We start from the raw sequence: 26,433 nt of genomic DNA on the forward strand, positions 1-26,433 counted from the left end.
TCGGTAAACTGAATACGGCATGAAATATTTACTGCATTTTACTTTTATTAACAGGTCATTGTCAAAGTGTAGTTTACGCACGGTTACCGTGGTCTACGCATTCACAACATATTCACGGCCGTCAATATCCATGCTGTATCATATAAAAACGATAAATTATTGGCATTTGGAAGGGGTGGGCGCTTTGCCGAATGTGAACCCCCAAATATAAAAATTGTGCAAAAGTGGGGGGTGGGCGCTTGACCGAGCATGGGCGCTAACGCGGTCGAGTACGGTAGTTATCAGGGTGGTTCTAAGTGGCTATAGTACAACAATTATAAATATTGAATAAAATCATGACAATATATGATGAATTGATATTTTGGTCATATGTATAATCTGACAACTAAATTATAGTAATAGTTGCATGATCACTTTAACATCACTTTAACATCATTAAAGATCACTTTAACAGTAAGATATTACAGTTATGCATATATAGTCATCTGATATATTAGTCATATCTCCTGCCGGATGCGTTTAATATATCACCGAATGCACATCCCTTGACCATACAAAAATGCATTTGGTAATCTTATATGGTAGTCATATACCTTGTAAAATTCCTACATTACATAGGATTAGTTGCATGCTCTTATCTGCAACAGTGCTTTAGATATTGCACATATGCATACTAATGATGTCACGTGACCCTATTTATACAAAGTATGTAAATAATAAGCATGGATTTTGTATTATCCAAAAAAAAAACAACTTTATATGAATTCTGATGAGTGGTTGAGATATTGGGAAAAAAAATACAAATTAACTAATTATTATGCAAATTAGGTAAATAGTATGCACAGATTCATCCAAAAACTAATAAGGTCTGTGCATTTTCCAAGAGCACAAAGTTTTATTGAAACCTCATTAATTGGTTCTTTAGATATCAAGGGAAAGGATACGCACACAAAAAGTCAAAAATTTTGCTAGATGATCTAGAGAAACAAACCACCAGAATGGATTGCATAGTTATGTTTGTGTCATGCTAAAATCTGTTAAACAAATAAAATACCATGTACATTAATGGGGAAGACTGGGTAAACAACATAATGCTTCTCGATGGAGAAGAGACTCAGAAAGTTAGGAAAATGCAATTCACAATTTTTTTATATCACAATTCATTCTCTAGATATTCAACTTTCATCAGTATTATGCACTCCACCATCTTGATTCTGCAGCAAAAGATTGTGGGTAAAGTATGACATCATAGCCTCTTTTTTCGGATAATTTTTTAGAGGATGCTCGTCTAAGCACTCAACCCCTAAAAAACTTGATGAGTACCCTTAACACTAAGTCAGAAGAGAATAGTATGTCTGTTCCACCTTTATCTCAAAAGTTGTAAGTTGTAACTGTAAGTACATGTGCTACTGATATGGTATTGTACTGCTTTACTTTGAAGTGACATGTACAGTTATGAATCAAGGCCCATATTAAATATTATTAACAGAAGCAAACTGACCTCCCATTGTACTTGTAGTTGTGATTTTTTGGTCTTTTTATCAACAATCTGTAATTTACCATAAATCTGCCTGAAATCTGATGCTGATATTGAAGTGTCTCCACACAAGATAGCTTCTAATACAGCAGTGTGGATAAACTCGTATTGCTCCTTGTAAACAAGAAATATAAACATTATTATAGCAGTGTGGATAAATTCATAGTGCTTCTAATCAAAAGCAGTATCAATGGACTCATGTTGCTCGTAGTAAAAGAAGAATATTGTGTGGATAAACTGATACTGCTTCTGGTAAACGAGAAATAGAAGAACTATAAATAAATATAATTATTATAATCGACTTACTGTTGTTTGAACAAAATTCATTCTGTTTTCCCTTCCCCTCTTCACAAAGTTGAAGACATCAATACATCCCTCAGCCTTGGCCATTTTCAGCATTGAATCAATGGATATAAATGATCCAGTACGACCAACACCAGCACTACAGAGAAAACAACCATACATGACATAGCAATGTGGGTTGATTACCACTTTATCCAGTTTCAGCATAGTTATGTATACTGTGAGAGTGAGTGAGTACATTTTGTGATTGGGCCATTCCAGTTTATATCTGCACCCCCCTGTTGATGTGGTCGGATTTCCAGCACTGTATGATGGGGAAAATACCCCGGAATTCCAACTGTATATGGAGAAACAGAATCTGGAAATCCAGACGAGTATGGAAAAAAAATTCCTGGAAATTCAGGCAGTTATGGCTACTAAAATAAAAAATTAATGGCCTAGTTTATCTCGCAACATACCGATTGATGAGGTTTGATTTCCAACAGTATGACTAAAAAAACTTGGAATTCTGACTGTACATGTATATGGTAAAAAAATTGGGCCAGTATGAAATAGTTATTACTGAAATTAGATAAAGATGGTGGCACGAATGAGCTCATCAACGTCGTGAATCAGGGCTAGTTTGGATTTCCATTAACAAATATAAAATTTTGAACTTGGATAATTAGCTTATGATGAGAGTTATATTTGGAAATCCTACTCTATATGGTGGCACAATAGAACTCATCAACACCATAAGTAGGAACTATAGTTTTGGATTTCCATTACTGTATGGTGAATGGTGATTTGAAAATAAAACTTTGTATGACTTATACACCCATGGAAATTATACCCTGTATGAAGTAAACACACAAGCTCATCAACAGGGGGGTGCAGATATAAACTGGAATGGCCCATTATATAATAACATCTGCAAAGAACAGACAAGCAGCTTGTCGGCGGAGATAGCTTCGCTATTAGCAATGCACATTTCCATTAAAGAACAGAAGAAATCATTAAAAAATGAACAACAAGGTGTATAGTTTTTTTCCCAAAATGACAAAAATATTCATCAAAATTAGATAATTGAAGTTATCATCACAATATAAACAAATCTGAGAGAGGAGGTCTACCGGAGGTACCTATATGTATAGTATCAAAGCAATGAGACTTGCAGTTTTTAACAAGAAGTTGAAAATATCACTTTTTACCAAAAATGTAAAAAATATTTATCAAAATTAGAGAATTGAAGATATCATCACAAAATGAACAAATATGAGAGAGATCTATCTTCCTTAGGTACCTATATGCATAACATAAAAGCAATCAAACAAGAAGTCGAAAACTAAAAAAAACTTTTACTAAAAAAGACAAAAAATATTCATTACAATCCATGCATGGCACAGTCCCCATCAGTTATCGAATTTAAGATATATAGTTTTGTTTATAGTAATAGAGCTGGAATATAACCATGTCAGGAATATGATTATGATGATTGTTTAACATTAAAATGATTGTATCTGCTCGTCAAACAAGTACTTATTGTTATAAGTCCATATTGAGAGATATTGCTCTGGAACAGCATTAATTAAAACAAAATCAGCCATTTTGAATGCATGCATATATCTAGAACATGATGTATAACGAATATATAAAATTTTAAAATAATCAGCCAAAGCATGTCAGAGATACATGTATGGCTCTAGAAGCCCATTTTGAATCCGACCTGAAAAATAAAATGATGTGCATCAGGAACCAGTAATGTCTAATGTATGTACCAAGTTTGAACGAAATCCATCCACAAATGCCAGAAATGCTTGATATTTGATGATTTTTTAGCACAAAAATGACCACCATTCAGCCATTTTGAATAGGATCATCAAACCAATATATCTGTATATCTATGACATGATGTATAATGAATATTAAAAATTTTAACATAACCAGTCAAAACAAGTCAGAGATATGGGTCTAAAAGCCTATTCATTAAAACAAAATGGCCACCAGTCAGCCATTTTGAATCCGATCTGAAAAATAAAATGACGTGCATCAGGAACCCGTAATGTCTAATGTATGTACCAAGTTTGAACGAAATCCATCCATAAATGCCAGAAATGCTTGATATTTGATGATTTTTAGCACAAAAATGGCCACCATTCAGCCATTTTGAATAGGATCATCAAACCAATATATCTGTATATCTATGACATGATGTATAATGAATATTTAAAATTTGAACATAATCAGTCAAAGCAAGTCAGAGATATGGCACCACATTCATTAAAACAAAATGGCCGCCAGTCGGTCATTTTGAATCTTATCTGAAAAACAAATTTATTTGCATCAAGGTCCCATGATGTCCAATGTATATACTAAGTTTGAACAAATACATCAGTAAACAGCCGAGAAATGCTTGATTTTAATAATTTTTTAGCACAAAAATGGTTGCCATTCAGTCATATTGAACCAGATCGTGAAACAAATTGATGTACATATATGTATAATATCATGTATGATGTATGTGTGAAGTTTGATTATGATTGGTCCAGGCATTTCTGAGATACAGGTCCAGACGTACGTACGCATGCACGCATGCACACACGGACACACTAGGGTCAAAACATAAGTCCCCATTTTCAGACTGCGTCCGAACGGGGACTAAAAATTAGAATATTGAAGATATCATCACGAAATGAATAAATCCGAGAGAGATTTGCCCAAGGTACATATACACCAAGTATCAAAGCAATAAGAATTGTAGTTTTCAAGAAGAAGTCAAAAAGGTAAAAAGTTGGCATGGACGCCGACGAATGGACCACAAGACAGTCATTACTATCACCTACCTGCAATGTACTACTATTGGTCCACTATTAGCATCATTGATGGAGTTAACGTGTTCTAGCATATTTAACACACCAGTTGCATATATTGGGACACTCATATCTGGCCAAACTGTGAAGTGAAAGTGTCTGACTTCACGTGCTACTGTGTTCCCCTGCTTATAACAGAAACAAGTAATTAGTGATTCATTTATGATTACACAGTCCCCAAATGCAGTATATTTAACCGTGTGCGTGCCACACCCACTAAGTAGATTGAATACTGTACCACACCCATGCAGTCTATTTAACACTGTGCCACACCCAAGCAGTATATTTAACACTGTGTGCCACACCCAGGCAGCATATTTAACACTGTGTGCCACACCCAGGCAGTATATTTAACACTGTGTGCCACACCCAGGCAGTATATTTAACACTATGTGCCACACCCACTAAGTAGATTGAATACTGTACCACACCCATGCAGTCTATTTAACACTGTGTGCCACACCCAGGCAGTATATTTAACACTATGTGCCACACCCAGGCAGTATATTTAACACTATGTGCCACACCCACTAAGTAGATTGAATACTGTACCACACCCATGCAGTCTATTTAACACTGTGTGCCACACCCAGGCAGTATATTTAACACTATGTGCCACACCCACTAAGTAGATTGAATACTGTACCACACCCATGCAGTATATTTAACACTGTGTGCCACACCCAGGCAGTATATTTAACACTATGTGCCACACCCACTAAGTAGATTGAATACTGTACCACACCCATGCAGTCTATTTAACACTGTGTGCCACACCCAGGCAGTAGATTAAACACTGTGTGCCACACCCAGGCAATATATTTAACACTATGTGCCACACCCACTAAGTAGATTGAATACTGTATCACACCCATGCAGTCTATTTAACACTGTGTGCTACACCCAGGCAGTAGATTAAACACTGTGTGCCACACCCAGGCAGTATATTTAACACTGTGTGCCACACCCAGGCAGTATATTTAACACTATGTGCCACACCCAGGCAGTATATTTAACACTATGTGCCACACCCACTAAGTAGATTAAATACTGTACCACACCCATGCAGTCTATTTAACACTGTGTGCCACACCCAGGCAGTATATTTAACACTGTGTGCCACACCCAGGCAGTATATTTAACACTGTGTGCCACACCCAGGCAGTATATTTAACACTATGTGCCACACCCAGGCAGTATATTTAACACTATGTGCCACACCCACTAAGTAGATTGAATACTGTACCACACCCAGGCAGTCTATTTAACACTGTGTGCCACACCCAGGCAGTAGATTAAACACTGTGTGCCACACCTAGGCAATATATTTAACACTATGTGCCACACCCACTAAGTAGATTGAATACTGTATCACACCCATGCAGTCTATTTAACACTGTGTGCCACACCCAGGCAGTATATTTAACACTGTGTGCCACACCCAGGCAGTATATTTAACACTATGTGCCACACCCACTAAGTAGATTGAATACTGTACCACACCCATGCAGTATATTTAACACTGTGTGCCACACCCAGGCAGTATATTTAACACTGTGTGCCACACCCAGGCAGTATATTTAACACTGTGTGCCACACCCACTAAGTAGATTGAATACTGTACCACACCCATGCAGTCTATTTAACACTGTGTGCCACACCCAGGCAGTATATTTAACACTATGTGCCACACCCACTAAGTAGATTGAATACTGTATCACACCCATGCAGTCTATTTAACACTGTGTGCCACACCCAGGCAGTATATTTAACACTGTGTGCCACACCCAGGCAGTATATTTAACACTGTGTGCCACACCCACTAAGTAGATTGAATACTGTACCACACCCATGCAGTCTATTTAACACTGTGTGCCACACCTAGGCAGTAGATTAAACACTGTGTGCCACACCCAGGCAGTATATTTAACACTGTGTGCCACACCCAGGCAGTATATTTAACACTGTGTGCCACACCCAAGCAGTAGATTAAACACTGTGTGCCACACCCAGGCAGTATATTTAACACTGTGTGCCACACCCAGGCAGTATATTTAACACTGTGTGCCACACCCAGGCAGTATATTTAACAGTGTGTCACACCCATGCAGTCTATTTAACACTGTGTGCCACACCCATGCAGTAGATTAAACACTGTGTGCCACACCTAGGCAGTATATTTAACACTATGTGCCACACCCACTAAGTAGATTGAATACTGTACCACACCCATGCAGTCTATTTAACACTGTGTGCCACACCTAGGCAGTAGATTAAACACTGTGTGCCACACCTAGGCAGTATATTTAACACTGTGTGCCACACCCACTAAGTAGATTGAATACTGTACCACACCCATGCAGTCTATTTAACACTGTGTGCCACACCCAGGCAGTATATTTAACACTGTGTGCCACACCCATGCAGTCTATTTAACACTGTGTGCCACACCCAGGCAGTATATTTAACACTGTGTGCCACACCCAGGCAGTATATTAAACACTGTGTGCCACACCCAGGCAGTATATTTAACACTGTGTGCCACACCCAGGCAGTATATTTAACACTGTGTGCCACACCCAGGCAGTATATTTAACAGTGTGCCACACCCACTAAGTAGATTGAACACTGTACCACACCCATGCATTATATTTAACACTGAGTGCCGCACCCACTCAGTAGATTGAACAATGTGCCACAATCATGTAATCTAACACTGTTTGCCACACCCATGCAGTATAATTAACACTGTGTGCCACACCCACTCAGTACATTAAACAGTATATGCCACACCCACTCAGTAGATTGAACACTGTGCCACAATCATGCAGTATATTTAACAATGTACCACTCCCACCCAGTAGATTGGACACTGTGTCACAATCATACAGTATACTGTGTAGGCTGAACAGTGTACCTTATCCCCTCAGTACATTGAGCAGTGTGCCACACCCCCTCAGTACATTGAACAGTGTGCCACACCCACGAAGTATATTGAAGTGAGCCACACCTCCTCAGTACATTGAACAATGTGCCACACCCACTGAGTAGATTGAAGTGTGCCACACCCACTCAGTAGATTGAACACTGTGTATCACACCTATTCAGTAGATTGAACACTGTGTCACACACACTCGGTAGATTGAACACTGTGTCACACCCACTCAGTAGATTGAACACAGTATCACACCCACTCAGTAGATTGAACACTGTGCCACACCCACTCAGTAGACTGAACACTGTGCTACACCCACTTAGTAGATTGAACACTGTGTATCACACCCACTCAGTAGATTGAACACTGTGGTACACCCACTCAGTAGATTAAACACTGTGTGTCACACCATTTCAGTAGATTGAACACTGTGCTACACCCACTTAGTAGATTGAACACTGTGGTACACCCACTCAGTAAATTGAACACTGTGGTACATCCACTCAGTAGATTAAACACTGTGCATCACACCCACTCAATAGATTGAACACTATGTGTCACAGCCACTCAATAGATTAAACACTGTGTGCCACTCAGTCAGTAGATTGAACACTGTGTCACATGCACTCAGTAGATTAAACAGTGTGTGCCACACCCAGTCAGTAGATTAAACACTGTGTGTCACACCCATTCAGTAGATTGAAAACTGTATGTCATAGTACTTAGTAGATTGAATACAGTTTGCCACACCCACTCTGTCAACTGCCCTTAAATACAAACTTACTTGTTTCACAGTGAAAGTTCTAAGAGAGTACTCTGGAAAGGCTTTGGTCTTCTCAAGTGTAACAGACACAGAACCATATTTCATAGACCCTTTCTCTGGCCAGTACTGGACACATTTGATCTAAGCAGAAAACACACAAATACCATCAGTGTCATTAACAATTAACATACAGGACTATAGCACTAGTCTGCTGAAAGCAATTTCAAACAAAGGTGAATCAGGAAAATATTAATGCTAAATCATGAAAGCATGGAAATATATTACAAAGTGAGGTAAAGTTAGGTTCTGTATTATGTAGGAAAAATATTACATACCTTTCCTGATTCTGCTAGATTGGTAGCCATTAGAATAGTGGTAACATTCTCCTGCACAATCATTCTCCAAAAATCTACAACAGTCAAACCATTTGGACCTAGAGTATATAAGAGATAATTAACACTGTACATGTAACTATTGATTAATCTATAGAGCTTAGCAATAAATCTCTGTGAGTAGTACATTTATAGACGTGAATCTTAACATACCTTGGGTAGCTATGAATGCTTTATGCTTCTGGTAGCCCTGTGAAGATAATTTACACGTTTTTTTTTTTGTTATTGTCTAGCAAAGAGTTTTAGTGCATGATGAATGAATGTGGTCTCTCCTGTTTTATGTAAGATAGAAGCAGTTGTATAGAGAAGGATTGGTAAAGTAACAAAACAGTACTCACATCAATATAGTTAGCATTGATATAATCTGAATTGGGATCATCATTAATCACATCCAATACCACTCTAGAATGGTCATCTATTTTCAAAAAGAAACTAATATATTACCAGACTGAACAAATCAATGTAACATGTAGCAGTGTATAAATTTAAATAGAATTTCTTTTCTGAAATTTTTACTTGGAAATCTGAGGATTAAAGTTCTATCAACCCAGTTAATTGTAATACTTGTCTTTTATCACATGATTTTGATTCCAAGGCAGATGTTGTTGTCAATAATAAATTTAGTTGTATTTTCTATTGCTTGTCATTTTGCCAAACATGTTTCATTGTAGATAATGAGAAAATTTGTAGAGATTTTTTTTTACAAAAATCACAAGCATTGACAATGCACAGTCCTCATTTCATATTATTGATAGTTTCTTCCAATTTTCAGTATTGATATACATCTACCAATGGGCTCCATGCATTTTCTGAATGTCAGTTTCAATGCAGCATGACTGGAAGTGCATAGACTGACAAAATGTGTTAATTATAATCATCAAAACATCATAAAAAAACCAAATGATTACAGGTGGCTATATTTTTCTCCAAAAATGTATAGCCATTTTGTCTAAAATCTTAAAATCAAAGTCTGTAAATGTGTCTGGAACTATTTCTCACTGATAACCATGGCTTTGTATCAATTTGACAAACTCGATCAAATCACAAAATAATAAAACCTATCAGTATTACCTATGATTATAGTACATTGCCTTTAAGTCAATAAATCTATGGAAATACTAGTACATACTGTATATCATGCATTTTGGCACATGTATTTGATACGAATTATCACAAAACTGCATAATGACTCACATGATAGAACATTGCGGAATCTGTTCTTCTGTTTATTGTCTGGATTCTTGGCAGCTTCATGAGGTATTGTACCTGTACTCTGTGGTAATAGCTGAAAAAACAAATACATCATATAATACATTGTATATCAACACTGACTGTACAAGTCTGCAGGGACATAGTTAAATGGTTTAGTTAAATACCATACATAACTCAATGTTTATATAAAAACACAGCAAATTCAATATAAATTACTGTTTCTGTCATTAACTTTAGTGTCTTTGACATTTTGAAGTTTTAAGAAGTTACTGAGGCACCCCTTAAAGTAAAAGGTTTACACAATAATTGGATCCTGAAAAAAAAGATAGGTAGCCAATCTTATTAAATAAAAACATAGTGTAACTATTACAACCTTTCCCTCTGATAAACGAGATTAAATAATAAATGAATGGAAGGATACAAACTAATGTTGCAGATTCTTTTCTTTGCATGGCAAAATTGATTATAAACATATGAAACAATGCAATACTATATATACCGTATAATCTCTTGAATAGACGTCACTCTAATTTAGGTGCCAGGGAAGAGAGAAAGGCCTTAATTTGGTTCTAAAATAGGCGTCATGAAATGTTGAAAAATCACAATCAATCAAAAAAACTGTTCATATGATAACAAAAAAATACAGTATATTTAAAGTAACATACATTTACCCAGTATACTTTAATTTTTTTGGTATCAGAAGTATATTTTAAAAGAAGTTACCGGTATATATAAAAACAAACACCAATGCATTGCTAGCAGCAAATCATCATGGTACTGTAATGCAATCCAGTCCTGCTACATTTCACAAGTGAATAATCTACTTGTTTTCAAAGTGTTGCAATAGTGTACAAAAACTAAATTTGTTGAATTGTTATGAAATGCAAGTAAAATTCAACGTAAGCAAATGATTACATATGTAAATACTCGATGCGATATGATATCCACCATGTTTTTTCCATACACGAGTTGACCTGAAATTGCATGTGTTCTTTGGCCTGATAGGTCAAGTCGATAATTAACCAATTAAATGCTGGATGGTCCCATTGTGTTTGAATTACCATAGCTCATTTAAATATGTTAATGACAGTTCAGCAACTTCATGGTGAATGCAACACTGGAGAGATTTACCGAAGTTGTAGTGCGATCTTTTGACTTTGGTTTTAATGGCAAAATGGCTTAATTTTTTTTATCAAGAAATTGGTTGTTTTTGGAATATAAACTGACTACTGAAGAGGAATTTTACTCCTTTTTATGGTGATAACATCTCACTGTCGAAACGCAGTTTACCCATTCATGCTAACCTTAATTAGATTCTAATCTGGGTTTCAGGAAAGATTGAAATGTTCAAAGAATGATGCCTATTCAAGAGATTATACGGTAAACATTTTGCACACAAAGTACTGGATAAAAATTAACAAATACAATGTCATATATAAGGAATTAATACTCAATTAATATTACATGTAGTGTATTAATCTCAATGTTTCTTATATAATAATATAGCATGAATTGTATAAAAGAAAATACTAGCCACATTATTAATTGAGCGGGGATTTTTTTAATCAAGGGAACAGGGGCGCAGCACCCTCATGCCATGGCCATGGCCATGCTTCTCTTACCCCGGGGAGCAGATCCTCTGGCAACCATAAAATTCTGATTGACCAGGGATCACATGTGCCCATAGTCTTCAACTGTGACCTGTCTGATAGTAATTTTGGCCCCAAGGAAGCCATAGAATGCTTCATTTTACCGGTAACTTAGAATTATTAAAACACCATGGGAGGGAGAACCCTATCTCCCCCACTTGGTGGCACCGCTGAATTGGAGTGCTCCCTCTAGCAATTTTTTTCTAGAAAAACCCCTGATTGAGTATTAATTCCTTATAATTCTTTACGATAGAACAGTTTTGCTGAACACAATGCTATCTTCAAAATGGCCTGTTGAACACAGATACAAAAATGGAGATTATGTACTACCTTGTATTCCTCAACAAACTTGTTTTCTTTCCTCTTCTTGATAATATAATCTGCCAAGTCATCAATTTTAATTACGTGTTGTGAGTTAAGTCTTGATTTAATTATTGGCTTTGGTGGAATACTCTTCACAGGTGCAAATTTAGCAAGAGGGACCACTGCTGGCTTTGGAGGCTTTGAAGGCTTCACTGATCTTTCTGGTTTCATGTACTGAAGTTCACCAGTGTCACCATCTTTGATGGGATTAATGAAAACTATAGGGTACAAAACAGAGAAAAGTACAGTCAGAGTAACAATGTTACTACTGTAGAAAAAGAAATATTCACTGGGTTTGATTTTTACATAATAGTAATAGTAGATTTGACATCGATTTGTGAAGGAATATACACATCCTATTCTCAACTTTAAATATTCATTCGACTTTGAATTTATCACATTTTATCTGTCAAAGAAATAAGTGAAAATAAAGAAATACATAAGCCAGCAAATACTAGTACTTAACCTGTACCAAATAACATACTGTTCTTATATGCAATGTGGAGTACGATTACATGTAGTTTCCATGGCAAAATATCCGAAACCACACACCAATAGTATACAATGTTTAGCTAAATAAGAGTACTGACCAAATGTTATTTTTCTTAAAATCAAATCCCTCTGAACATTCACAGGAAAAAAACTTTGCTGTCATTAAATGCAATTTTGATAAGCACAGTTCTGATAATTATGTGATTACTTCCTGTGAACTTTGATGAGCCCTGCATCTTAAAATTTATGAAGCTGTAAATAGTGCTTGATTAGAATATTTTGTTTGCTGTAAATAAACATGTAAATGTAGGTCACTGAATGAGCAAGGATTTTCAAAAAAAGTATGGTAGGGGTATTTATTTGCCTACAAAATAACATACATAAAAAAATTGAGTCATGTATTTAAGACTTGAATTTCAGAGGGCACCCAATTTCAAAGCCAAATTTGATGAAAGGAGTTAACTGGTTCAGACTGAAGTGCTTCTTTTACTGTAATAGCATAATATTATAGATATTGTTTTTGATTTGTTTTATTTTTTTTAGAAAAGTTTTTATTTTTTGTTTTACTTTTTAGATTGTAGTTTTTTTTAAATTTCTTTCTGTAAGGCCTTTTTTATCCTTTCCTAATGATTTTATGCGTCTAATAAAAAAAACAAAAACAATAAAATAAAAAAATATAGATAATCGAACATTACATTATTACTGTAACAGAGGTATTTTTTTAACGTTGAATAAGTTAAATATATTTGTTACTACAGAGGGTGCCACACTGTGATGCTTTGCCAAAGTCTGTCGATCACAAAAAATATTTTTTCTTAATTATTACAAGTGTTGGTGATAGACAATGTAAATATATTTGTATCACAGACTGTGTTTGTATGTACCGTAGTCTCAAGAAAACTCCAATCTACACAGTAACACTGACAACTTAATATAGTTTAAAACGGCCTTATTCAGAGGGGCTTCACTAAATTGTGGATCAATCACAGGGAGTTGGACAAACTTATGTATTTTAATAAATTATTAAATAATAAAATGTTATATAACTTTTCTTTTACCACCCCTCCTGGTCTTTTACCCCCCTTGCTTATACCACTCTTTCCTTTATCACAACTTTGTTATGCGCTAATGTTATATGCAAATTTTGAGGCGTGATGTAGACACACCCTATTACAGTAAAATATCCCAAGGGTTGAAACGCGCCAGGACTGTGGCATAAAATCACGCATTCGAACCTTTCAAAGTTCGTTTTCTTTACATATATGGCATCTGGAATATTTGTCAAATTAAACTCATTGCGATCGAGCGACATGGCAGGAGCACAATCATAAAGCCGGAAACCGGATGTTGCGAACTTTGACCTCTATCGCAAAGAATGACTCATATTGTTGTGTCACATGATTAGAAGTAAACAATTTTCCCATGAATTGTGCTGCTGCTATTTTGATTATTTTCATTAGAAACATCTTGAAGAGCGACGCGAACGACATTTGAAGTAGAAACCATTTTACAGAAGAGTCACTGATTCATTGAAGTTGCGTCGCGTCAGAGATTATACTTTTAAATTTTGCGCGCAGCATTTCTTGTTTATTAATGCATTTCATGAATAAATTAAATGCCCACCGGCTTTACGGTTGTGCTCATGCCACAGTCTTGCCGCGTTTCAACTCTTGGGATATTTTACTATAATAGGGTGTGTCTACATCACGTGTTAAAATTTGTAACAAAGTTGTGATGAAGGAAAGAGTGGTATAAACAATGATCAGTGATTACTTGAAATCGATACCAGGAAAGGGGGGGGTAAAAGAAAAGTTATATAACATTTTATTATTTAATAATTTATTAAAATACATAAGTTTGTCCAACTCCCTGTAGATCAATAATGCTTTCTACATGTATAAACAAAAATTTCTTAATTAAATATAAAACCAAGACTATTTTCTCTCTGTGACAAAATTATGCTAGGTAATATTTGATATAAATATGCACTTGCCATTCTGTTGAGATGATTCCTTCCATTTAGCACCATCTACGCAAGCTCTCCTTGACTCATCCACATTTGCATAAGTATTCTCATCATGAGTAGATTGCATTTGCGCCTCTTCATATTTTTTGCCAGTCTTTGCATTTTGTTGTCGCCTGTTGTACGAATGTAATGAATATTTAAAGTCAACAAAAATGTTAAGAAAGTCTTGAATAGAATTGCACTAACTTAGAAAATGATGTTAGTAAATCATTCATGAATACTAATCTTTTATCACCAGTTCCCCCTTTTCATCACAAATTCACAAAATAGTCCTGCACTTGGGCAAAAATTGAGTTAAAAATGAGAATTGACTCAAATTTTGTCTGTTGGCTCCAAAAATTAGGCTTTATTTCCAAAAATGTTGAAGAATACAAGAAAAAAGTGCAGAAAAATTGGAGCAAGGAAGTCTGGTGATGAAAAGGTAAAAGCTGTTACAATAATGCAGTATAATATCATTCTGTAATTATTTTTAGTTAGATAAGAATGCAATATCGTAAATTGCTATACAGTCAAACCTGTGTTAACGACCACCTGTGCAGAGCGGCCACCTGCTCATAGCGACCACCTCAGTACAGTCCCTTCGCAATTTACACGTTAAAGACACTGGATATAGCGACCACCTGTCCAACGCGACCAGCGACCACCCTATTGTAGACCTATTCACACTTTAACCTTTGTATAACGACCACCAACATGTCCATCAGACGGTCTCAGCAAAAAGACAATAGCTACTTGCGAATCGCTAACAGGAAAGTGGCCATATGTTATGTTCAGATTACCGAGTACGCAATCTGTAGACAGGGGTGACAATCGCAACTTGGATTGTGAAGTTGCGAAAAAGTAAAAAAAAACAAAAACAGTTGAATATCATCTGAATGTAACGTCTGGAGACTGGAAAGATTTTAACAACAAATTAAAACAGTTTCATTCAAAGTTGGAAATGAAAAACTAGCTTGTTTCCGATCGGTACTACCCCGGTATACTATCGATCCCCAGCCGACCAGCGGCACTTCTGTGGACTGTCTCGCACATGAAGAGCACATTCCTCCCGTCCCGAAAACAAGAAAAAGTTTAATTAAATGAGAGATGTTTTATTTACCCTGTCGACATGAAATACCCGAACAAAATAATAAAACATTCGTTTATTTCGTTCTCATCGCGGGATTGCAAAATCTGACCTATTTTGGCCGCCATGTTGTTTGTTGTTGATCGTTATAAATTATGCTAATGAAGCTAGCGCATGGGCAAAACTGGGGGGTCATCTCGGGGTTATTCTCAACGAAAAATGATTTCTATTTTGATCCTCTTTTTTTATAAACGGTAATATCAATAATTCGGGAAAAATTCATTTCGTTTGGGCAGTTTTGATGCGTCGATGTTTGCAACAAATAACTGTAAAATTGCGTGTACGATCATCGTGTTTCATTTCCGGTTAACGCCGAGAGTTGGAGCAATCGTTACGAGTTTGGTAAATTTTGTTTATTACCAATGCTTCTTCATTTTTAATGCTTGTTTGTTTGTTTTTTCAAACACGGCAACTTTGCCTGTGCATTTTGTCACAGTGTACAATCGACAATACTAACGATGGGACTGATTACCGCCTGTGATGGGCTGGGGAATAAGACTGCATGGCGAGAGTGTGAAAGTCCGAGCTGAAACACCAATGCGGCCGATCGTTGACAATCGTTCTTATGCATTAAATACACCAATGAATCCATGGGCAGAATCACTTGGTTTCAGTGAATTTACATGATATAATTTGTAGTAAAAAAGTAAAGCTGTGTAATTATCCAGATGAAAATGAGTGACTTATTAAAAAGACCAATTCATTGTGGGTTTGTTTTGCTTATGATCTCCCTTAAAATTCCCACCCTAATTATTATTCATGATTAAATGAATAAATTAGGCCACCTCCATATAAAGACCACCTGTCTATAAAGGACAGTTTGGCTCAGTCCACTGACTGTCCTTTATAGACAGGTTTGACTGTATCTGGTATTTTAGATACTGATATTATTATTAAGGCAAGTGACAAATACTTGTATATATTCCATATGTACATCATATCAATGACATTTCCTTTCACAATATTTATACTAAATTTATTTTCATTAGGACATGGTAAACAAAATGTAATAAACAGTGTATGATTTTGCAACAACATGTAACCCACAATGTATGACTAGCACACATACATGTATAAGCAAAATAAGTGGGCCAAATATAACATACATGTACATTGTACCATATTGAAAATTATCTTGTATTTTATTGTCCTTGTTATGTATAATCAATTGAATTTATTCTGAGAAATTTTATGTGTTTCAATAAACAAATTTAATCTACATTAACCTTGAACTAAATAAGTTTAATAGTGTATGTCTTATAAAAGACTGTATGGGCACCATAACTCAGCCATTTTGATTTAACCAACTTTGACTTGAATAAACTAGCATGCACAGTAATAGTAATATGTCTTTGGATAGGATAGATGAATTCATGCTTGTATAAACATGAATAAAGTGATGATTTATCAATTACTGGATTGTTCAACAGCTAGAAAATGTGAGCTGGACATGGGATAGGTTAGTTTTACGTACCATACTGATTAACTAGTAATTCACAAAATTAACATTCTTTATTATCAAGATGCACCTTTGTATGATTGCTTTGACATGGCATCCAGATGAGAAAAGAAACATGGGCAGGCCTAAAACAACATTGAGAACAGTGGAAAAGGAGAGAAAATTGGGTGGATGGAAAACTTGGAATGAGGTCAGGGGAAGCGCACAAGACAGACAGAACTGGAAGACAAGCGTTATGGCCTTATGTGCCAGAAGGCACGAAGAGGAGATATGAGATGAGATGATTATAAAAATTCAGGTTCATACTAAATATTCACATTAACTAGATTTTAGAAAATAAACAACCTTTGAATGAGATTAAGTACTTACCGCTTTAAAACAAACACTAGAGCTATTACAACTGCAACGATGAGAACAGCTGCAATTACACCACCAATTATGCCACTGGAAGTATCTGTACTGGTTCCAGGATCACTAACTGCTCCAGCTGAATATTAGAATAAAAATGAATAACTTATCATATTTCAAATTAGTGAAGTGTAATAGATTTCAAAGAAAAGTCCAGTTTAAGCTTTATACATTTTTTTTTTTCATGATTCAGATTTTTATTATGAATAAATTAAAAATCATTGCAAATTTAAATAATGAAAAAATTAAAAGAAAGCTTACTATAGAGTATTGGAGGCATACTACAAATTAATTTGAAATTGAGCATTAGTCTTTCAAACAAGAAGCTTGTCTGCTATTTGAAATGCACAACATGAAAACAATTTGATCTACATTATTGAAGGACATAATACTTACACAAAATAAATTTTATTTTACATCTGTGGTTCACAGTTTTATTTCATAGTACGGTACCTCTACTAAAAGTTCAATTTAAATCTGATTTGTTCAGATAGCAAAAATTAGATAATAAATGCATGTTTTTTCAACATTAAACTAATCACATCTGTGGATTACCCTAGAGTATCTATGAACCAAATTTCAATGAAATGTGACAATTATGCATATTAAGATAAGACAGAAACTGAAAAGTATCACATCCGTTTCTGCAGACAAATTTTAAATTTAAATAATAAGACAAACAAAATAGCCTGTAGGATGGAAATGGGACGGGAACCCCTTATCTCCAAAATATACTGCCAAGCAGTTAGGTATTATAAACACCTAATAACTCTTGACTACAACAACTTGGCATACTATGCACTGAAGGAAATGAAGAAAAATAATTACCCGGGGTCATGGTTGAAGTCATTAGAAGACAACTTAGAAATATATACTAAATGTAATATAGATAATATAACAATACAAGAAGTGATAATTTCAATTAGAGAATATTACACTAACACATGGAACAATGACAATAAAAGAGATGATGCAAAACTGCGCACTTACAGTACATACAAAACCACACTAGACATGGAACATTACATAAAACACATAGATAACAAACATTACATCAAAATACTAGCACAATTTAGAACAAGTAGTCACAAACTAGCTGTAGAAACAGGAAGGTACACAAAACCAAAAACACTGATAAAAGACAGATTATGCACCCACTGTAAAGAGATAGAAGATGAATTACATCATTTACTAGAATGTAAACTGTACACAGAACACAGAGATGACATATATAATATCCTTAAAGAAATTAACAGTGATTACCAAAACTTAAACAAAAAAGAACAATTTAAACTTGTACTACAGTCACCAAATACAAACCATCTTATCACTCTCTGCAAATATTTAGTTAAATCTAAACAAGACTAATTCTTTTATTTTGTCATGTTCTTCTATATTTTTTACATATTCTATGCTACATACAGTGATACTTACATATCACAGTATTTTAATATTTCTTATATTATTAATATTTGTCTGTAGTATTCTTGTCGTTCACTAATGTTGAATTGTTCACTAATGTTGAATTCTTTTTAAATAAATTTTTATATTTCATGTACTTTTATTATTTACTTTATTAATCTGAAAACCTAAAAGGAAATGTTAACTCTTTCTTTACGGTATTAATAAAGCATTATTCTATTCTATTCTATTCTATTATGCAATTATTAGTATGCTCGAATTTCAATCCCAAACTAATCAGGTCTTTGTTCCCAGGCACTTATATACAAAGTCTTATGGAAATGCAATAATTATTTTTTTATTATTATTATCATTAGAATATTTATGTTCTAAGATTCATTGAAATAAGATTAGTGCTTGAGATATTGGTAGAAAAGGTGAAACTGACCAACAATTATGCAATCGGGTAATTAATATGTGTAGATTTTAATGTAAAACTTATCTACACAATTCTCAAGAGCAGCTATGTACCACGTTTCATACATACATACAGACATTCATACATACATATAGACAGGCTAACTGCAAAGGCTCCCGTTGTGTGCTTTGCAAACAGGAGTCAAAACATTTGTTTTATGAGATTTTGTGTACAAAACATCCACACTAGCCTTAAACAAATTTTTATCTTAGTAATATGTGTCTGCTAAGTATTGTTACAGTAGAAAAAAACAATATGAAACTGCACCATTTCGATGACCATATTTTGGTAAAAATATTGAAAACACTGAAAATTTATTGTATAAAACTTAGGCTAAATGTTTGTTATTACTGGGAAATTGATGTATATACATGTAAAAATATATTCTTGATTGCTAATTATTATTATTTTAATAAATATGCAGATAATAATAGTTTTGTTCTTAATAATTTATCACAGAATACAATTGCACTGTATAATAATTTTATGACTGCAACATATACATAATATCCATGATATATTTTAAATTTGTTATACCTGTGAATTCAATTAGTTTCTCTATTATATACTCTTCTTTCTGCAAATAAATCAACATTTTATTTGTGTTACTCAATATAGTACATTACAAAATTGCTACAGTAGTAATTACACCGGGATATGCATGATTAACATGGCAAAAAAATGCTGTGTAATAATGGGATTATTATTACATAACAACAATGCACATTCAAAGGGTCTAGAGTGCATTTCAGACTAATCTTCACATTGAATATTAATCTTGTGATGTAGTCATGTAGTCTATCTTTTATCGATGAACAGAGAATCCTTCAGTGACTTCTAATACTCAATCAGAGCTGAATCTATGTAACTGCTTAGTGATGTTTGGCTATTGGCAAGGGGAATATTCCATAGTTGTTGTATTACCATATACTTGACTTGTCAAAGTTTATTGTACTACACATTACATTCCACACCATCAACCACTATTTTTTGATCAGGAATAGTAATCGATAAAACTATCATTTTAATTAATTCTCTTGGTTGCACATAGATTATCATCAGATGATAACTATATATAATTCTAGCTATGATTTCTCCCATTTCTGTTCTTATGACATGACACTGAAATAATATGAAATACAATGGCTTGTTCAAAACCAATTAAGCAGGCATACTGCAAATGAATTTGAATTGTGTCATAGATGTTCAAAATCAAGCAGATCATGCAGCTGTGGTAACATGGTCAACACAGCTGTCAAAGATACCCCAAGCCCCAAGTAAATGTTATATTTATTAATTACTGTGTATGCATGCTTTGAATAATTATCTTACCCCTGTAGTATATACTGCAAACCCATCATATATGACATATTGTTGTCCAGATGTTAATGGTTTATTGTCATAACCATTATAATCCATACCATCACCCACTATAAGTTGATCAGGGATTTCATTCAGTGGAAACAATGCTATGATATACTGATTTTCTTCTAAATCACGCTTTTGCTGCTGTTGCTCCTCTTCAACAACTACAACATACTTCCTGCAAGAAGATTACATTTTTGGAGTTTCAGAAAGATATGCAGAAAAAAAACATCATACTATAAATTCAAATTTGTATTAGTCTGCCACAGACAAAAATTGTTCAACATTATAAATGTAAACAAGTAGTGTACATATGACATTAAGATGTATTCTTCCTATTGTAAAAGTCCTTGTAACCAAACATATAAAGCATGTTTTGCACATATTTTCACCACTTTGGAATTAAATTTGTCAATAAGACAGGAACTAAAATGGCCACCAGTAGGCCATATTAATATGTATTGCATTATAAACAAGTCATTGAAAATGAAACAGTCGCCGTTAAATTTTTGAAAGTTCTCTTTGTGCTTGTCATATTAAAGCGGAGGGGTTGTTGCGAGTGTGTTCTTGAAACTTGAGTCCCAAGTGGCGTATACAACAAATTGTTTATTTTATTACATCAAAACACGTGTTCAGTGTAGTAGTAATATGGCAAAAAATAAAAACGGCCATTATTCGGCCATCTTTGATCTGATTATGAAACACACTGATATGTATGATGTAAATTGTGGAAATATAGTAGTAAGGCCAAAAAGTCAGATGGCTGTCAATTGGCCATCCTTGAACAGATTTTGAAACAAATTGTCATGGAAATGCATCCTAACATGTATAAAGTACATTTATGTGCCAAATTTAAATGAAAACTGACAGAGCACGTCCAAGATACCGCATAAAAAAACAAAAACAAGATGCCTGCCAGTCGACCATCTTTGATCCAATTTATGTGCCAAGTTTGAATGACAACTGACAAAGCATGTCCAAAATACAACATTTTCAAAAAACAAGATGGCTGCTAGTCGTCCATTTTGAATTGAATCGCTAAACCACTGCATGTGCATATGTCCCACATAAAGTACTATACACATGCAAAGAATGAATGAACGAAATTGGTCCAAGGGATTCTGAGATATGACTCCAGACGGACGCACAGAGAACGAATTATAAGTCCCCATTTTCGGACTTCGTCCGAACGGGGACTAATAACAAGTCAAACATGAAACAGTCCCCGCCATGAAATAGTAAAAAAAAAGAGTGAATTAAAATGTAGTTCGCATGAGTAAACTTTGAATGAAAAATCAAAATTGCCACAAGTAGGCCATTTTGAACAAGATGCATCAAACAAAAAGATCAAGGTACCATGATGTGAAATGTATGTATTGGTACCAATGAAATCCATCAATGTGACCCGAGATCCTACTCTGAAATGTATTATGTTTTAATGTTATTGGTCCAGGTACCGGTTTGTCAGAAATATATCTCCACAACAAAAGTCCTTAGAATCTAATCTGTTAAAACAAAATGTCATTGCATCAAGGGCCCATGCTGTTAAATTTTTGAGTGTGAACTGTCCATACATGACTGAGATTACTTTTCTGAATGGTAGAATTACTTGCGTTGAATGTATTAATTATTATTATAATGGTCGCCATTTGGACATCTTGAAACAATGGGAAAATACATGTATTTTATGTCACCATATTCATATTTTATCAGTAGAAACAAAGTAAATGCATTAAATATTCACTGGGTTTTAATTTTGCTATTTTTGCTGTTAAGTAAAATCCACTAAATTAAAACACAGTGAATATGATCAATACTGTGGAATACTTTATTTTCGCTGGAAAGACTTTTTGAGCGTTTTGCTTGGAATTTATTTTCACTGATTTTTTATGAGATTAATGTGAAATATAGGAAAAAAAGTATATTCGCTGGATTTTATTTTCACGAAATCATCCCTTCAGCGAAAATAGCGAAAATAAATTCCAAACGAAAATAAAGTATTCTACAGTACATCAAAATAGTGAAATTAAATGTCGATGAAAATAAAATGATTTCACATTAGATGGAACTTACATTTGTTCTGTATCTTTATTAATGTCTACATTATCATCAAACTTCCGCAAATTAATTGTTGCTGTAGTTTCCGTCAATACTGGAGCAGTCACCACGACAGGCACCAAAATAACAGAAATATCATCTAGGGAGACAATACTAGGATTAGAATTCAAATAAATACTGACCAAGCAAACTTGATATACTTGTTTAGGGATGACAGAATTATATGAAAAGACAAATGCAGCTTTGTATAAAAGGGCAGGAGACGTCATGCCATGCATGTGTGACATTTATGTTGATAAACATTGATTTTCCCATAATCCAATGTGCCCTTCTGAAGGAAAACACAAGTACCAGTTTTAACCTAGGCGCAACTTGCACTAATTACTGCCGGTGACTCCATTGATGATAGCCTCTCAGCTTGCCCTTATTGATCTGCGAAACAGTCAAAGTTGCCATCTTGAGTCACAAATCTCGCGCATGCGTGGTGTTATGACCATCACATTTTAAAATATAACTCTTGATTATCAGCATGCTTCTGTGCCATTAAACTAGATTCAAACTGAATGTGCTTATCATGAGAAATACTGTAAAGCATGTATCAAGTGATGTTGTGTAATGTTGGCCAATGTGATCCTATACCACCTGCGTGCATACTTTCTGGTATTCTCATAACCTCATATGCTAATTATATATTAATTTTTTTATAAATTAAGTTACCTTTAGCAGCATAAAAATGTGCCCCAAGCTACATCACATCAAGTAAAGGAGTGATGCCATGTAAGTGTGTCCTTATGTTCATGAGTGAAACTGATAAACATATGAAACACATAGTATCTGGAGAAATCTTTAGTGAGCTAATTTTCATACAGATGCCAATCATAATTTACACATTATACTTTGTTGAAAACAACTCTTGAAAGAAAGTTGGCTTACCAATTACAATTTTAGTTCCACTGATAATAGTTTTATGTTCACCAAATCCCTTTGATGTACTTGCATTCACTGATATTTCAAACTGTGTTGCTGCTGGTAGCCCTTTCAAGGTGTAAGGAGGTTCTGTTACCAGGAGATCTTTTGATACAGGTGCAGTCGAGGAATACACAGAGTGAAGTGACTTGTATGTAATCTGTAACATAAATTTGTTACATTATATTTTATAGTCTCAAGAAAATTACCTACCGATAATAAGACATCCTTTTTTATGTTTGATCTATTCAATCAAACTAGCAGTCATCAAGAAGAAAAAATGAAAAACAATTTTTGCTATAAATAAAATTATGATCAGAAAATATTCAAATCTTATATAAATTCACCTATGCTATAAGTACTAGGTATACCAAGAATCAAATCAATTGGAGTATAATCTTCGAGGAGAAGTTGAAATTGAAAATGATCAAATCTCATAGAAGAGCACCCATGGAACATATGACACAAAACGTGGGATGACAACAGGCAATCACCTACAGCAAAAGATTTGCTTGTCATCTTCAAAGAAGTTACTCATAATTTTTGAGAAAGATGGTCATAAATCATCACAATATTCATTAAATTATTATGTACAACCATGAAGCAATGGTTCCATGGTAACTTGAAATACCGGTAACATTTTTTTTGCATATTACAGAACCATATTTGTAGAAAATTGGCCTAATATTTTCCCAAAAATCAATATTTTTAGAACAATTTCATAGGATACAATGTTAAGAAATTGTTTTTATCACCTTTGAAAAATAAAAATTTAAAAATAATTTAGAATAACTGAAAGTATATAATAAATATTTACACTATATATCATTTTTTTCAAAATAGCCGTCATTCAATAAAATTACCACCATCATTTTCTCTAGAAACAGGCCGGTAGCGCACAACTTCTTTGAAGTCAATATCTTTATATTGTCCCGGAAAAAAAAAATTATTGTAAAATGATAACTTCTGGGTTTTTAAACTTAAATTCCTGAGAATCCTGCGATCCAGTGATTTGATTTGCAACCAACCATTGCACTGTGACGTCATATATACATTTTTGCCAAACAACATGCAAAAGTGTGACAAAAAATTTCACTCTCTGATCAAAACAGAATGGCAATCTGCTGTGATAACATTTCCCATACATTATATTAGCAGGAAACACATACATGTATATTTAATAACAACAGCAGTGAATAACTTTATTTATTTATTAAATTATTTTGTCTTCCAGTGTGAATGATTGGTTTTTGCCAACTAGTCACTGTGCACATGCACAGAACATAAACAAGTGTAACTAACTATGGAACAGATTACAAAGATAATTTCAAATCATCAATTCTACACTTAGATAAACCAAGATATTTTTTGGGCTATTTTGAACAATTTATATACAGTGTGTATTTGGGCTCATACATTGTACCACTATAAATTAGAACTCAATGGATGACAATGTTAGCGTTTAGGTGAATTTCTCACAAAAAACACAGGTTTTAAATCTAAACCACATGTATGTAATAGAAAATAATACAAGTGCATACTACATGTATGAGGATACCTTATTATTATACATCTTTTCCTTCCAATGATACATCATGAGAATGCCGAAATTCAAAAAGTTTAGAATAGAATCAGCGAACTTCTTTATGTGGAGTCCGGTCAAACCCTCGTGGCAGCCATGTTTGTTTTTATTATTAGAGGACGCTTATGCGCGTAATCATTCCATATTTAGAATTCGTATTTCCTTATATGGTAGGATGAAAATATCCCATAAAATACCACAAAATTACGGAACTAAGAGATTACGGGGCAGAATTACAACTTATCGAGGATATTTGGTCAAAAAAATCATCTGCTTTAAAGGCCTCCTACTTTTGATTTCATGTTCCAATTGCCATAATAGTGTGTGTTAAATAAATTTCTAAGATTCCCATCACATGACCAATCAAAGAAAGCTTAGAAAGAACTCCCGTGTGCTGAGAGTATTGAAGACACAGTAAAAATTAATTCAAAATTACTTGTACTTGAGATATTGATGGAATAGTTGAAAACTAATTATGTAAATCAGGTAACTGATATGAACAGATTTAAGTGTAAAACTAATAAGGTCTGCACAATGTACCTAGTTTCAGTGAAATGTGATTAGAACCCAAAAAACATTAATTATTATGCTAATTAGAGAGTTAATATGAACAAATTTTAACCCAAAATTAATCAGGCTGTCTATTGTCCTAGAGCATTTATGTACCAAGTTTTATTCAAATGTGATGATCAATACTTGAGATATCAGTATTAATTAATTACGTTAATTAAGTGATTAAGAAGCATATATATTTACCAAAAACTAATATGGTGTATAGTCCTAGGTTCATTGAAATGTGATGGGTACTCTTTAAAAGTTTCATTGAAATTCAATGAGTGGTTTGTAGACATCAGTGCAACAGCCATAGAACAGCAAAAAATTAACTAATTATGCAAATTAGGTAATTAATAGGCACAATTATTTATTCCAAAATTAATCAGGTCTCTGCATAGTCCTAGAAAATGTCGCAAGTCTCATTGAAATTTGATGATTAGTACTTGAGATATCAGGTGAAAAGCTGAAAATTAACTAATTATGCTAATAAGGTGATTAATATGCACAAATATTT

At 34.2% G+C, this 26,433-nt stretch overlaps 1 protein-coding gene across 2 annotated transcripts in view; it reads right to left on the reverse strand.

The window, feature by feature from the left end:
• Window positions 1-26,433, reverse strand: part of LOC102809270 (receptor-type tyrosine-protein phosphatase T-like) — a 67,941-nt gene that overhangs the window by 15,603 nt on the left and 25,905 nt on the right. Inside the window, exons 15-29 of one of the 2 annotated variants that reach the window (XM_085503314.1) lie at window positions 23,750-23,942; window positions 22,832-22,955; window positions 20,726-20,936; window positions 19,931-19,970; window positions 17,476-17,593; window positions 14,489-14,634; window positions 11,971-12,221; window positions 9,974-10,064; window positions 9,118-9,194; window positions 8,933-8,969; window positions 8,723-8,820; window positions 8,409-8,528; window positions 4,663-4,814; window positions 1,844-1,979; window positions 1,502-1,651 (exon numbers count right to left, since the gene is read on the reverse strand). In XM_085503314.1, coding sequence (XP_085359440.1) covers window positions 1,502-1,651; window positions 1,844-1,979; window positions 4,663-4,814; window positions 8,409-8,528; window positions 8,723-8,820; window positions 8,933-8,969; window positions 9,118-9,194; window positions 9,974-10,064; window positions 11,971-12,221; window positions 14,489-14,634; window positions 17,476-17,593; window positions 19,931-19,970; window positions 20,726-20,936; window positions 22,832-22,955; window positions 23,750-23,942 — 1,944 coding nt within the window. Of the gene's footprint in view, window positions 1-1,501; window positions 1,652-1,843; window positions 1,980-4,662; window positions 4,818-8,408; window positions 8,529-8,722; window positions 8,821-8,932; window positions 8,970-9,117; window positions 9,195-9,973; window positions 10,065-11,970; window positions 12,222-14,488; window positions 14,635-17,475; window positions 17,594-19,930; window positions 19,971-20,725; window positions 20,937-22,831; window positions 22,956-23,749; window positions 23,943-26,433 lie in introns of both variants that reach the window. The other variant, XM_085503313.1, reaches the window with a different exon arrangement.

This window comes from Saccoglossus kowalevskii, chromosome 9 (genome assembly GCF_978046115.1).
Source record: "Saccoglossus kowalevskii chromosome 9, keSacKowa6.1, whole genome shotgun sequence".
Classification (NCBI taxonomy): domain Eukaryota; kingdom Metazoa; phylum Hemichordata; class Enteropneusta; family Harrimaniidae; genus Saccoglossus; species Saccoglossus kowalevskii.